We start from the raw sequence: 16,711 nt of genomic DNA on the forward strand, positions 1-16,711 counted from the left end.
TCTGATCCACCAAAATATGTACTCCTATATACACGTATAAAATATCCTCCCACAGTTGGAACCAAGTGGTCTGAGAGCACACATTGTATGATTTCTTTTAAGTTTGTTCAGGTGTGTTTTATGGCCCAGAATGTGGTTAATCTAGTGAATGTTCCAAGTGAGCTTGAGAAGAATGCATATTCTGCAATTGTTGGACAAAGTAATCTACAGGTGTTCAATTATATATCCAGTTGATTGAAAGTGTTGTTGAATTCAACTATGCCCTTACAGATTCTCTGCCTACTGGATCTGCCCACTTCTGAGAGAGGGGTGCTGAAGACTCTAACTATGACAGTGACTGCAACTATTTGTGCTTCCTCTTCTATCAGTTTCTGCCTTGTGTACTTTGATGCTCTGTTGTTAGGCACAAGCACATTAATGATTGTTATGTCTCCTTGTAGATTTGACCCTTTTACCACTATGTAATACCCCATCTTATCACTAATAATTTTCCTTACTCGTAACTGTGCTCTGTCTGAAATTAATATTTCAGTATTTACTCTAGTGTTCGTTTGATTAGTGTTAACATGATATATCTTTCTCCATTTCTTTACTTTTAATCTATATGTGTCTTTATATTTAATGTGGGTTTCTTGTAGACAATGTATAGTTGTGTCATGTTTTTGATCCTCTCTGACAAACTCTTTTAATTGATGTTTAGGCCATTGATGTTTAAAGTAATTACTGACATATTTGGAGTAATGCCTACTGTATCTGTTACTCTTTTCTATTCATTGCCCTCATTCTTTGATTCTATTTTTGTCTTCCACTCTTTCTGCCTTTTGTTGTTTTAACTGTGCATTTGATGTGATTCCATTTGCTCTCTTTTCTCAGCATATCAATTATCCTTTTCTTTTTTTTTTTTTACTTTTTAAAAAAGTGGATGTCCTAGAGTTTGTAATATGCATTTCCAACTAATTTACAATAATTTACAATTAATCTAAGTCCACTTTCAAATAACACTACACCACTTCATGGGTAGAGTAAGTACTTTAACAAAACAAAGCACCCCTGGATCCTCTCTTCTGTCCCTTGTATCACTGTTGCCACTTGATTCACTAATACATAAGCTATAATCATCAAGTATGGAGTTGGCCAAAAAGTTCATCCAGGTTTTCCATCTTACTGAAAAATCCGAACGAACTTTTTGGCCAACCCAACATATCGTGCAATTATTTTGAACAAATTTTTATCTTTTAGATCAATTAAAATAAGAAAAACAAATGTTTTATTTTATCTTCACTTATTTCATCTCTAAGTCACTTCCTTTCTTTATGTAGATCCAAGCTTCTGATCTATATCATTCTCCTTCTCTCTGAAGAACTTCTTTGTTCTCTGAAGAACTCTCTGAAGAATTTCTTGCAAACAAGTCTACTGACAACAAATTCCCTCAACTTTGTTTGAGAAAGTTTTCACTTCTCCTTCACTTTCGAAGGATAATTTTGCAAGTTACAGAATTCTAGGTTGGTGGGTTGTGTCTCTCAACACTTGAAATATTTAATTTTCCTTGTGTGCATGGTTTCTGAGACGTCAGAAGTAATTCTTATCTTTATTCCTCTATAGGTTAGGTGTGTTTTTTTTTTCTGGTTTCTTTTCAGATTTTTTCTTCATCTTTTATTTCCTGTGGTTTGAATATGATATACCTGGGTGTAAATTTTTGGAATTTATTTTGCTTGGTGTTCTCAGGCTTTTGGGATTAGTGGTTTGGTGTCTGACATTCATTTGGGAAATTCTCAGTCATTATTGCTTCTTCTTTTCCATTTCTTTCTTCTCTTTCTAGTATTTCCATTATGCATATATTATATCTTTTGTAACTGTCCCACAGTTCTTAGATATTCTTCTTTTTTTAAAATAATTTTTCTCTTTGCTATTCAGTTTTGGAAGTTTCTATTGACATATTCTCAAGCTCAGAGATTCTTTCTTCAGCCGTGTCCAGTCTGCTAATGAATCCATCAAAGACATCCTTCATTCCTGTTATAGTGTTTTTGATCTCTAGCATCTCTTTTTTTTTTTAGAATTTCCATCTTTCTGCTTACATTACCCATCTGTTCTTGTGTATTATATCATTTTCCCATTAGAACCTGTAGCATATTAATTATAGTTGTTTTAACTTCCCAATCTGATAATTCCAACATTTCTACTATATCTGAATCTGGATCTGAAGTTTGCTCTGTCTCTTTAAACTATACTTTTGGTCTTTTAGTATGCCTTTTAATTTTTTTTTGAAAACTGTACATTATGTACTGGATTAAAGGAACTCCATAAAAATATGCCTTTAGTGATGTGGTCTAAGGTGTGGGGTGTGGAGAAGTGTTCAATAGCCCTATAATTAGGTCTCAGGCTTTTAATGAGTGTGTAACAATCCCTCAGTCTGACCCCTTAGACACAGCAGGATGACTAGAGGGGGCTGGGGTCGAATATTTTCCTTTCCCTTAACTGTATTTTAATGTCCATTTTAGGAGTATCTTGCTATTTTATACACTCCACCATCTATAATGCTATTATTAATAGAGTTTACATTTATTATTAAATATATCATTATTAAACAATATTATTATTTAATACAGCTTATATATATTTACTGGTTCACTTGCTTATAATTCCTTCTTGCACATCAGGCCTTTTTTTCTGAAATCATTATATTTCTTTATGAAGTATAGCCTTTAAAAATTCTTTCAGTGAATCTACTGGTGGTGAAGTTGATAAATTTTTGTTAGACAAAAATGTATTTTTTCTCCCTTGTTGTTAATTGATAGTTTAGCTACAAATACAATTCTAGGTTTGTTGGTTACTTTCTCTTTGGAATTCAGAGGTATTGCACTATTCCACTGTCTTCTGGCTTCTATTGTGGATTGAGATATCCAATGTCACAGTTTCTTATAAATTCAGACCCATAAATAATTTATCTTTTTCTCTGGTTACTTTTTAGTATCCACTCTTGGTCTTTGATGATCATCAGATTCATTATATCTTACCTATGTATTTTTTTTCATAGTCTACTTAGGATTCAGAAGAATCATGCCATTCCTCAGCTTTGGACAATTATTTACCCTTATCCCCTTAAATATCATATTTCTTCATTTGTATATGTTCATCATCTCTATTTACTTCTTCTATAAAGCTGTCTCAATCTATCCCCTTGATCCTAACCTCTTTTTCACATTTTAAACTTGCATTTTAAAGACATTTATGTATATACCTATCTCGGGGAAACAAGTATAAGTGTTTTTCAAAGATTAATAATATCATCCACGTGTCAGATAGGAAATGAAATTCTTGACCTTGACTCACTAAATGTACCTCTAATGGAGATTCTATAATACTAACTGCCAGAATGCTAGTTACATGAAAATGAATTAATTCATTAGTGTTACAAAACTATCGTATAAAATGAAATACATTTACAGTAAAAAATTTCTGTGAGCAAAAAGAAAACATAAGAAGTCATAAAGCTTGATGTGTAATAAAAATATGACACAAGTTAGTCATGATGACTCATACTTCTGGACTTCAGTGCTCTAAAGGAATACACTCTCTCAAATAACAGGAAATATTCATTTACATAAAAAGCAATGTAGAGTGTGACGCTGGCACCATTCAAATTATTGAATGGTAGGAAAGTTTATTATATAAAATGCTTTAAGCTGGCTCTGCTATTTATAATACTAACAAAAACGCATACTGATGGTGTGATTTTAGTTAAAATTCATAAAATCCATGATTAATGTTATCAAAGGGTCACAAATCAGAGCCACAGAATAAAGGAAGTATTCATGGTTCCTAATAAATTGCTCTGTGAATGCTTGACCACCCCTGCAGACAATGATGTCACACGATGATGAAAGACTAGTTAAGTAGCCAACAAAGTGCGCGTGCTTGGCAGAGGCAGTGGTCAGCGCATCATTTTTGGCCCAGAGCCCTTGAAAGGTGCATGCAGCTATTAAAAGAAAATGAAAAATTCTAAGGATGCAAGTTTCAATGGATAACACTTTTCTTAAAGCTAGATTCTATCAATACTTGAACTCTTAGACCAGGTAAAGAAAGTGCCAGACAGGAGGAGAAAAGAAGTAAGACCTATATTGTAGCTATGCCACCATGTTAGTTGACATAGGCTAGTTAGTTCCATACACAAGCTTCCAATTCCTAGGTTGTATTCTGCCATGATCTTAACACATATTTTTTGATAGTTATAATGGACTTCCTGAGCAGGTGGACCAGAGGTACTTTATTACAATAAAGCTAATAATATGACTAGTTAGGAAATGATCTATAAAGTACAAAGGAGTTGTCAGGATGGGATGTAGAAGCTGTCAATGACAAATTGGCCCTTGCCATGGGCACTGGCCATCTACCTCCACAAGGATTAAATTATGTGCTGCTGCAGCTGCTGACTTTCAACACCCCCTGAAAGGAGTTCAGGTGGAGAGCAGCAATGAGGCACTCTGTGCTCTGGGAAAAATGGGTAGAACAGGTCTTCAGATAGATATTTTCAGGAGCCAATTTTATGAGCCCAATTCTTGTATCTCCTCATATCTAGAAAAGCACTAAAATCTTTCCTGGTGACGTCTGCTCCTCGTGACTAGCAGAGACCTTCTGCAAAACAATATGTGCTCGACTGCATGTACTCCCCCTTCACCAAAATCACATATATACTGACCTACCTGCCTACCTCTTTGGAGCAGTTTCTCAGAGCTATCTGGGATGCTGTCTCCTGGGCTACAGTCCTCATTTTGCCTCAAATAAAACTTAACTCACAACTCTCATGTTGTGCACTTTTTAGGTCGACAAAGCCTATGTACCAAAATAACACATATTAAATAACTCCATGATATGAAATTTTAGAACAGGCAAAATTAACCTACAGTGACATTGAACAGATTGGTGGTTTCCTGGGATTGAGGTTTGGGAGGAGACATTGACTACGAAGGAACACAAAAGAGTGGGGAGAGGAAAACATTCTATATCTTGATCATGGTGGTTATTACATGAGGGGATACATTTGCCAAAACTCATCAAACTATACTTTTTTTTTTTTTTTTTTTTTGCGGTACGCGGGCCTCTCACTGTTGTGGCCTCTCCCGTTGCGGAGCACAGGCTCCAGACGTGCAGGCTCAGCGGCCATGGCTCACGGGCCCAGCCGCTCCGCGGCATGTGGGATCTTCCCGGACCGGGGCACGAACCCGTGTCCCCTGCAACGGCAGGCGGACTCTCAACTGCTGCGCCACCAGGGAAGCCCCAAACTATACATTTTTAAATGGGTATACTCTATTGTACGCAAATTATACTTCAAGAAAGTTGATTTAAAAAGGAAAAACAGTAGTTCTGCAAGATGTTCCCATGAGTCATATTTGGTAAAGGGGACAAGAAATCTCTTTGTGTTATTTCTTACACTAGCATATGAATTTACAATTATCTCAAAAAATTATTGATGTTAAAAATACATAAATGAAAATAATTATCCAAATAAAATAAAATTACTCATTTTAAAAGAGTATCAACAATCATATGATCCATGCAAGTTCAATGCCATGTAATCCTGAAATCTACTTTAAAACATTCAACTCTGCTCAAAAGTTTTTGAATAGCGTCCAGTCTGTTGGGATTTGTTTTTCCATAGATTAATCCTAAAATGGATCAGTAAATTAATTACTCACTGCTTCAGTCATTTGGAGGGAAGAAATGTGGCAGTATGCAAAAATTATTCTCTATTAATGAAATATGCCATTCTAATTTATTGCATACATAATACATTAAAGTCAAAGCCTTAAAATTGCCAATACCATACCAAAATATGTCAGTTCCCAGTCCAACAGCACTGAGGAGAGTCAGTCAGCCTCCCGAAGATAAATGCTTTAGGTTTCACAAAACGTTTAAGAAAAAGTAAGTGTGCCTTTAAGTTCATCTTAGAATCAGTGGTGTTTTTGGTAATAGATTTTCTTGAGTTGTTTTTGGTTATTTGTTAGTTTTATAATTTTATGAATGCACAAAATGAATAGGAGCTATGAAATAAATAGACTGCCAATCCAGCTATACCCAAAATAATTAATCATGTATTCTGGCTACTAGTGTAAGTCTCAATTAGTGAGTTTTGTTTTTTAGGGTTCAGAAGTTCAAAAGTGTCTGAAGACAGGTAGTTAACATGAATGAGGTCACCTAGATATAAAGCTAAGGACAGTAGTAAATTTAGCAGCAACTGAACAGTGATAATGCTCTGAAGATGGTAATTGCTACCCTGAGTTAGCCAACTGTTGCCATGGGGAACATGGGCATAGTATTGGACTGCTTTCTAATTAAGAGAACTCAGAGGTGTAACCAAAAAAAAAAGAAAGAAAGAAAAGTGAAAACTTTTGTTGGAAATTAAAGAAAAAACTATTTAAACACTGTTCCCACCTGAGGACCACCAGCTCCTAACATCAACTTTATAAACAACTAAAGAATGTTTCATACAGAAAATTCTCTAGAATGGCTCCACATATGAACTTGCTTCTGAATTCGCCATTCCATTCCTTTCCCCCGACTTCATTCATTTTCACTTCCGCTAAAAACACTTTCTCGTAGGACTGACAATTGCCCAGAACTGGCATATTCTCAAATCTTACGTTTTCATCTGTTTACCAAATGGCTGTAATATAATTCACAAAAGCCCTGTTTATTGAGTAATATTATTAATGGCTAGCATAATACTGTGAAATTGAAGACATTCTTTTTGGATTATGTCCAGATCTTTAAAAAGAACATTGGTTCCAATAGGATATGAATGGCTTATATACCAAAACTTATTATTTTAAAAAGTGGAACAACGTGAAAAGCATTTGAATAAATATATTTTCAAATTATTTTAAGACAACTTTTTCAGATACCTAAGTCCCACATGTATTAAAATATCTAGAATGATAACAAAAGAGAAGCTCATGCTATGAATGCATTATAAAATCATTTTTTATTTTCAACACATGGTTGAAAATATCATAAGACTGAGAAATCATTCAACTTAACAGTCTATTTATTTTCTCCCTTCAGCTGCATTTGCCAAACTTTGGTAAGTGAATGATATTTGTTGCTTTTTCATTTATGGCTACATTCACGAATTATCAAAATATGACAGGAGGAAAATAACAGAAAAGTCAACTTTGAAACTTTTGTTTTCAAAAGGCACTTAGTGTCGAAACAAGAAGCATTAAAACATATTCTCAACCTAAATTATAGTTAATTATTTCACTAGTTCATAATCCAACAGTCACCACCTGAGACCAAGTCTGAAAATCCCAACTTGACTTCTGAAACCAATCATAAGCTGTGATACATTTAATGGCTCTATTTTTAAGGGGAAGCATGAAATCATGCAAGAATCATAAAATATCATTTAACCAGGAGCAGTTAAAGAGAGAGAAAAAGGAAAAAATGGAATGAGGCATGGAGAGGAAGAGAGATGGGGGTGAGGGCGGAGGAGAGGAACTAACTAGTCAAAATAAAGCAAGAGAAGCTCAGATAACAACATATCAAATGAATGTATTAGCCAGTCCTCAGTTTGCATTTACTAGACAGATTCAGATCAAAGTGCCCTATTCAATTCATCCCAGAGCATTTTTTAGTTAGGTAATTAATAGGTTTGGAGAGGAAGGGTGAGGTTAATGAAAGAAATCACTGCCAGGAAAGAAGTGTCTATCTTAAAGGATTAAAAGGAGACACTAAGAAAAACCAAATAAATGTCACTTTAAAATCAAGAACAAATCAAAATCCCCAAAATTTAAACACACAATTATGGCTGAATAAAGAGTGAGTCCATCAAGTTAATCCAATGAACTTCCTTTCTGCGACAACATGATAAGCCATACAATGAAACATTAAAATCAATGCTTTTTCAAAAGCTTTGTTTTCATGATATACTAATCAAATCAAACTCAAAGCCTCCAGTGTGAGATATCCAAAAACTGTAGAAGGTTCCTTTTTTCAGAGGGATTATCAACTAATGGGGAAGACTAAATGTAGAAATAAAAAGATCAGCAGTATATAAAGCAACGATCTGGAGAAAGAGTTGAAAGGGGCCTCTGAATTAGAACATGCAAGTTTTGGTTTGAGCACATAGAAAGAAAGGTGGCTGTAACCAAATCAAAGACCATGAGTTGCAACTGAAGATCAGCATTACATCCTACATGTGCCAGAGGAAGCCTGCATTTTAGATAATATTCTTGCCATTGAACTATAGGCACTAATGTTGTAGTCAAACACAAATTAGATTAAGAATCTCAGACGACAGAAATGGAGTTTGCCAAACCTTTTACAGATGGTCTTAAAAGAATAAAGATATTCCATGAAATTCTAAAACAAACTACACGGAGAAGTGAAGTGACTAACGAAACAAGTCAGGGAAAGATCTAGGAGGCAAGGAAGCTCACAAGTCATACGGGAGTCCAGAGACAGTGCTATTATTTTAAAAGCTAAAATACACTAACCTATAATCCCATATTTATGTAACCACAGATACAGATACAACCATTCCATACTCTTGTCAATGCAGAATTGCTTTTTAGAATGACAACTACATAGTGTAACTCATTGTATTTACAACTTTACTTTAATATACATATGGCCAAATTACCCTCCAAAATTTTTGTACCAGTTGGTAGTTCCGTCAATGATATATAAAAAGTTCACATTCTCACAAACCTAAATGTTACCAGTTTTGAAACTTTTTGCTAATTTGATAGGTTAAAGACAATATTTTATTATAATTTGCAATTTTCTAATTAAAACTGAGGTTGGGTAAACTTTCATATGTTTGTTGAAAATTGTCAGTTCTTCTTTGTAAATTACTTGTTAACATATTTGCTCCTTATCATTATTATTTTTCTAATTATTCTTAAAGTGTTTTTGTGTATTAGGGTTTGTGACATAATAAAATATATTATATTTTTGGGCTGTGGCACACAGCTCCTAAAACTCTTGTAATTTCCTAACCGATAAGAATGATAGGGACATATCTTGTTATAATATTTGGTTTCTGTCCCCGGTTCCTAAAATAGCTCCAGAACAAAAAGGTAAAAGAGCATCTTTTTTTATTCATAACAAGTCCCTTTCAACCCCACCTGAGTTTATTTTAATGAGGTGATTTTTGGAAACACCCTAAGAACAGGGGCTGGTTGCCAGGGTTAGAGGGTTGGAACTTTCAGCCCCATCTCTGGATCTCCAGGGAGGGAGAGGGCCTAGAGGTCAAGTTCAATCACCAATGGCCAATGATTTAATCAATCATGCATAATGAAACTTCCATAAGAACTCTGGCTGAAGAGGTTCAGAGAGCCCACAGATTGATAAACACATTGAGGTGCTGGGAGGGTGGCATGGTCAGAGAGGACACGGAAGCTCTGCGCCCCTTCCTCCTTACCTTCCCTATGCATCCCCTCCATCTGGGCTGTTCCTGAGTTGCATCCTTTTATAATAAATGGTCGTCTAATAAGTAAGTATTTACTTGAGTTTTGTGAGCCATTCTAGTAAATTATCAAACCAAAAAGGGGGTTGGGGAACTCCCAATTTGCAGCTAAGTCAGACCGAAGTTGTAGTTAACCTGGGGACCCACTACTTGCAGCTGGCATCTAAAGTGAGAGCTCCTCTGGTGGGACTGACCTCTAAACCCATGGGGTCTGTGATACTTCCAGTTAGTGTCAGAATTGAATTAAATTGTAGGACACCCAGTTGGTGTCCACAGAGAAGTGAATTGCTTTGTGTAGAAAAACCCCATGCATCTGGTGTCAGAAGTGTAAGCAGTAGTTGTAGAAGAACAGTGTGTTTTGCCTTTTCAGAGGGCTCTCAAATCTTTATCTGTTAATATGATGTAAATATTTTCTATCAGCCTCATCACTTATCATTACACTATAGTTATTTTAGTCCTTACACTATAAAGAATTTTAAATATTTATATGAAAAAAATGTCAATATTTTTTCATGACTCCTAACATGCTTCTTTGTTTTTTGTGTATTTCATATGCTACACTTATATAGACTCCCCCACCTGAGATTTAGAAATACTGTTCTAATCGTTATTTTAATAAATTTAGTTATTTTTACACTTAATTCTTTAAGCGCCTAGATTTTTGTACATGCCATGAGGTAGGCCTCGAACTTTATTTTCTTACAAATTGGCAGCCAATTGCTTCAAACACCATTTACTGAAGACTCCATACTCTTATTTTTGGTATGATTGTTACTGCTGCTGTAACCCTCTTTCATATGAGTTGTTACTGATGTTTATGCTGAATATTTCTAACAAACCTCTCTCAAATTTTTTTCATTTACCTCTTATTCCTAAAGATGTAGCTAAATTTCCACTTCAACTATGAAACTTACCCTGATGATCACAGACAAGCTAAAATAATGTAATTTCTAAGTAATTTTACTGTAGATTTTCAAATTAACTACTTAAAATTCCTGATATCATAATGATTAAACTTGATTGATGGAAGTACATAAAGATCTCTCTATGTACCTTTGCACAAATTTACCCTTTAGGTGTAGTAATGTGACCCTTTTTCTTTTAGTACCATCTATTCAGATACCTTAAAAATTGTTTTATAAAATATGATAAACATGAGAACGCTGATGAAACAAAGATGAGAAAAGAAAGGAAAAAGAAAATCTCTGGGTTTAGTATTAGTTGTTATTTCCCTCTTAGAGTATTTTTAAATGAAATTTTCAAATTTATTGATGGCTTTAATTTTTCTCTATTAAAAGTTTTCTGAAATAATTAACATTTTAAGTTCATATCAATTTCCTTTTATTCAAACCCAGAAATTAGACCAAATCAAGTTTAAGGAATTTATATTCAACAACCCAACCCCTCTTTTTTGAGATTCCCATGCATAAACAGAGAACTCACATGAAGTCCTTCAGTGAAACTTTCCCGAGAGCAGAGGCATCTATAGGGCTGGCTTTTTGTGTCACAGTTATCAGCATGACCACGGCACTGACACCTGTGAACATGAGCGTCAGACAACTCCTTAGAAACACCAGCTCAATCATGAATATATTTAAAGACCTACATATATATATATATATATATATATATATATATATATATATATATCTCCACTATGTGAATCCAACAAGGGAGACAAATGTGTTAATCAACACAAAAATTAGTTTCTCTTTAATCATGTGTATATTCATAACAGTTTTAAATTAACTTAAGTACGGGAAGGATCGTCATTAATATCCAAACCACATTGACCATGAAGGTAATTTTCAAGCCCATCTTGGGTTGTTTACACCTATGTTAACCATGTGACAAACCTGCCAAGAAAAGGCATTTACTGCAACTACTGACAACACAGTTAAGACTATACAGTTCAGAATAAACTGGAAAATAAAGTTAACAAATTCCAATTTTTTCCCCAAAATTAGATGGTGAAAATTTAATAGTATTATTTTTTCATTGTGCTATGACTTAACAAATAACACTTACATGTTGATATTCTGATCTGTTTTGAAAGATGTTCTTTATTCACAAGATATATCATTCTTCTAGTACAAACCAATTTTAAGTATTGTCTATATATGCACTATTTCCATACTAGGGAGTATGCTGCCTCCTAGTTCTCCAGCTATTCATTTGTTTAAATTTGTTCTCAATTAGATCAGATATCTATAAATTAATTAGAGTATATGAGATTTTTCCTTTAAAGGAAAACAGATATTCCTCATAAAACTGAATTGTGGACTCAGGGAGACCAAGCCCAACACTTATAAACTAGCTGGTACTATAGTTGTAACTCTAAATCTAGCTCCTGCTCTTTGATTTCAAGAATACTTGAAAATTATATTCCAGAACAAACTAAGCAAAATATTTGGTAAATATTTTCTAAGTTGGATTCATAGTATCATAACTTCTAAACCAAACAGCTTTTGAAAATTGATTTTATAACAATGTGATATTATGTACAGCAAAGACTTGCATACAAATCTCCCCACAAAATCTTAAGAGTATGAAACCAATTCAGTACATGAAGATTAGAATCTGGCTTGCTCTGAAATTTTAGTTAATGTATTTTAAAATAAGTATGACAAAAGTCTAATTAGAAACAATATTCATAATGAAAATCACACTTGAAACCTTGGTAATGAACACTACCTTCCAGTGATGGTGATTTCATTGACCCCGTAGTATCTGTGTCTGGGGCTGACAGAAGTCTCAGTTGTATGGTACTGTCCATGGAAATGAAGTCGTACTTGTGTGGCCTTTACAAACTCTTGAAGAGCTGGGGTATTACAGAAATTATTGTATCCAGGACGATGATTTGGTCCAGGTGTTAGGATGCTAAAGGTGACATTACCACGGGAATATGGAGTAAAACTGTTGATGAAATTTGAAACCATAAGATATTCATATTTTTGACAAAACAAAAATCACAACACAATATTAATAATACCTTAAATTCTTCATGATGGGAGAACAAACATATTCCATATATTTCATATACAAACAATATAAGAGCATTACAGAAAAATATAGTAAAACATTTCCTTGAGGACATAATAAAAATCCTATTAATATAGATAACTTGGTAGACAATCTGAAAATCAATTTTAAAGCACAATTGAGACTGTAAGCAAGAGATACTCTAAAGTTTTACAAGAATTTTAAACATTGTTTAAAACTCAATTTAGGGAGGAGTCCTAGAAAAATCTGCCTTAAGAAAGTTGGTGGTAGAAGGAAGTCTCTACCAACCTGGTTAGCTTACATGTAGGTTACTACTGCTCATTAGTCTCTTAAAATTAACTCCTAAATACATTCAAAGACAATCATTTAAAAATATTCATACTTGGGAAGCTGAAGACAGTTGACAGAATCAGAATTTTCCAATTCTCCGTTGTTTTTCATTCCGAAAGTGCTGCAATTTCTAGCAAAATACTGCCAATCCTCCCAGTCTAGGCTGTTGTCTTTCTTCCTTTGAATCCTTATTGCTGTTGGTTGTGGACTAGAGAACTGAATGATGATGTAAAACACCTGAAGATGGATGTTAATTATTGTCACTGAAGTTTTAAGTTTGACCCATCAGTATAAATCATGGAATTGTTAGATTCAAATATAATAACTTACTTCCTTATAATGATAATTACCAAATATTTATTAGATATCCAGAAATTTCATAGCCATATAGTAAAGGCCACACATTCTATAATTGCACATATGTCCCTCTTCTCAAGAATTTTATAAATTAAGGTGGAAATTAATATTAAGTTTGTTATAAAGATGAAAAAAGAACATTACTTATATGAAATAATTGTTATATATTTCTTCTTAAGTAGTAATTTAAAATAAGGACCTCAGTTTTTATTAATTTGTGCTACTTAATATTGAAAAGATGTTTCAATATTTCATATAATTTTGACACAAATCTCTAATTTTTCTCTAAAATATTAGGTCCTACATACCTTCTTTGAAATATTTTTATTTCATACATTATAATACACTACTTTAGTAAGGTAATGGTCAATTGCCTAATTCAGTTTTCACTTTATAGTTGAAATGTGTCCCCAAACAGATGTGTTCAAGTACGAACTCCTGGTACTTGTGAATGTGACCTTATTTGAAAATAGGATCTTTGCAGATGTAATTAAGTTAAGGGTCTCAAGGGGAGATAATCCTGGGTGTAGGATGGTCCTCATGAGAGAAGAAAGAGAAAGAATTGACATACACCCAGAAAAAGGAAGAAGGCCATGAAAAAAGGAAGTAGAGATTGGAGTTATGCTGCCATGAACCAAGTAATGCCAGGAGCCACCAGAACCTGGAAAAGGCAAAGAAGGATTCTTCCCCAGGGTCTTTAGAGGCAGCATGGCCCTGTCAACACCTTGATTTCATACTACCGATATTCAGAACTGTAAGAAATTTCTGTTGTGTAAAGCCATTCAATCTGTGGTCATTTGTTGAAGCCACCGCTGGAAACTAACACACGTCCCACTGTTTCAAATTACCTGATACTGTCCATTTTCCAAATCTATTGAAATAGTCACTCCTTGATTGAGCTGGGTCATGTTTGTAAACACACGGGAAAGCCACGAAGTACCAATATTGTTATCATTGACAAAAGAAAGAGGATGGGCTTCAGGATTCAGCCGTAACACCCTATTATTGGTTGTGTCTTCTGCATCATTAGGAACACAGAATCGCTGTTCCAAACGAGGAACCCGAGGGTGGCTGCCAGGGCAACGGCAATGTGACTGGGTATGCAATCTGGGCAGATCTCCAGAGAAAACTTCGTGAATCTCTCTGTGGGAGTCAAGAAGCAGACGGTAAGGATCAATAGCTCAACAGTGACAGATCTTCTAAGGGGTGTTACCAATGTCTATCACTATTTTGTTTTGATTTGCAGCCATTTAGCTTTAATAATTTTCTAAACAGAACATAAAATCAAAGTCATTCCTGGCCAAATAAACATACTCATTCTCAGAAAATGGATATCAAAAACATCAGTACATTTTTTTAAATGAAGTATAGTTGATTACAATGTTGTGTTAATTTCTGCTGTACAGCAAAGTGGTTCAGTTATACATGTACATACATTCTTTTTTATATTCTTTTCCATTATGGTTTATCACAGGATATTGAATATAGTTCCCTGTGCTATACAGCAGGACCTTGTTATTTATCCATTCTAAATATACCAGTTTGCATCTGCTAACCCCAAACTCCCACTCCATCCCTCCCCCACCCCGCTTGGCAACCACAAGTCTATTCTCTGTGTAAAAACAGTACTTTCTTAAGTGTTAACTTTGTACATCAAGAAGCATGAACAAGTCCTTGACTGATTATCAAGCTATTTATTAAGATATAGTATTTTACTGGGCCTACTTGTAATAAAAAGAAAGGCAACATTAACTTAGGTTGTTAAGCTGACTTACCACTGAGAGCGAACAATAATGTACTGAAAATAATGAAAGTTATCGATAGGGTCTCTCAGTTATCCATGGGAAAGAAGTAAGAAAATAAGTATCATTTTATCTGCTGCTGTTTTAGGCAAAGGGACTGAGGCCAAGACCATTTGTCAATGGTTTCCTGTGACTCATCAGTACAGATTCTGGCACCCTAAGATGCTTCAGTGGCTTCAGATCATATCGCCACTGCCAAGAGTCAAAGAAGAACGCCAGTTTCAGGCAGATATATTTAATTTTTCCATTAAGGGCAATATACTGATCTAGAGCAGAATCAATCATTCTATTTATAGGCATTCTTCCACATAGCACCTTTCCAGACATTTCAGATAGGCCAACACCAGTAACCCAGGTCTAAGTAGAGACTAGACTTCTCTCCAACCCCACCGAAGGCAATGGAGGAGGTAGGAAGCTTTTTCATTCACTAAATTGCATAAAGGCATGCCTTCTTCTTTAAATCTCATTCATAGTTTTCAATTGATATCACATGTTGCATGGGGCCAAAAGTGACCATCCATTAAGACCTTTATCTCAGGGAAATCTTTATTTGCAATGCTGCTCATCAGAATTTTAGACAAAGGTGATTTAGAAGATGGTGAGGCTAGTGGCAGTAAATCTCCCCAAGACTGTGTTTCAGTGGTACAGCATCCTATATTTAGGCATCTCTAGATCATACAGACGAATAAAAAAATGTGTATATTGCTAATGGACATACCACTAACCACTGCAGCACCACAAGAGCAATGCTTTTCAACTTTACAAGAGCTAGTCCTGTCATTTGGAAATTCACCATACTAATCTACATTTCCCTTAAAGAAATAGGAATAAACATTCTTCTTTTTGAAGTGAATAAGAGCAACTCATCCATACAACAATTTACTATTATATCATCAAATCATAACTTGGGAAACAAACTTCAGAGGATGTCTCAGGCAGAATTTCACTTTAACTTTCTGAACAGAATGGAAGCCTACATGTCTTGAAAAATGCCTAAGAAAGATTTCCCACCTATTCTCAAGATGAGGAAATACTTCATTAAATATAGTCCAAGTCTACATAGTTATTTGTTCACTGGAAATAGAAATATATAACAATACTTCAAATTACTCACTCTTCTTGTCTCCAAGCCTAATAGCCCAGTCTCTTGAGATCTTTCCATATATCAAAATAATTAATCATTTCCATTGTTCTACATTCTCTAGCACTTACAAATTCAGCAAAGCAATTTTAAAAGGCAGATATAGAAGTTTCTTTTTTTAATTTGAATTTTATATTTATTTTTATACAGCAGGTTCTTATTAGTTATCTATTTTATACATATTAGCATATATATGTCAATCTCAATATCCCAGTTCATCCCACCACCACCACCCTTCCACCCCACTTTCCCCCCTTGGTGTCCATATGTTTGTCCTCTACATCTGTGTCTCTATTTCTGCCTTGCAAACTGGTTCATCTGTACCATTTATCTAGATTCCAAATATATGCATTAATATATGATATTTGTTTTTCTCTTTCTGACCTACTTCACTCTGTATGAAACTTAAAAGCTTTTGCACAGCAAAGGAAACTATAAACAAGATGAAAAGAAAACCTGCAGAATGGAAGAAAATATTTGCAAATGAATCAATGGACAAAGGATTAATCTCCAAAATATATAAACAGCCCATACAGCTCAATATTAAAAGAAACAAACAACCCAATCCAAAAATGGGCAGAAGACCTAAATAGACATTTCTCCAAAGAAGAC

At 34.5% G+C, this 16,711-nt stretch overlaps 1 protein-coding gene across 2 annotated transcripts in view; it reads right to left on the reverse strand.

Annotated features, from left to right (window-relative positions):
- USH2A (usherin) overlaps positions 1-16,711 on the reverse strand; it is a 774,017-nt gene that overhangs the window by 666,903 nt on the left and 90,403 nt on the right. For both annotated transcript variants that reach the window (XM_027122185.1, XM_027122186.1), the window contains 4 exons: positions 14,005-14,299; positions 12,852-13,036; positions 12,161-12,382; positions 10,910-11,003 (listed from right to left, as the gene is read on the reverse strand). In XM_027122185.1, the coding sequence (XP_026977986.1) occupies positions 10,910-11,003; positions 12,161-12,382; positions 12,852-13,036; positions 14,005-14,299 (796 nt within the window). The remainder of the gene's footprint in view (positions 1-10,909; positions 11,004-12,160; positions 12,383-12,851; positions 13,037-14,004; positions 14,300-16,711) is intronic.

This window comes from Aethalodelphis obliquidens, unplaced genomic scaffold, assembly GCF_003676395.1.
Source record: "Aethalodelphis obliquidens isolate GAN/ISIS:26980383/991018 unplaced genomic scaffold, ASM367639v1 scaffold24, whole genome shotgun sequence".
NCBI classification, from domain to species: domain Eukaryota; kingdom Metazoa; phylum Chordata; class Mammalia; order Artiodactyla; family Delphinidae; genus Aethalodelphis; species Aethalodelphis obliquidens.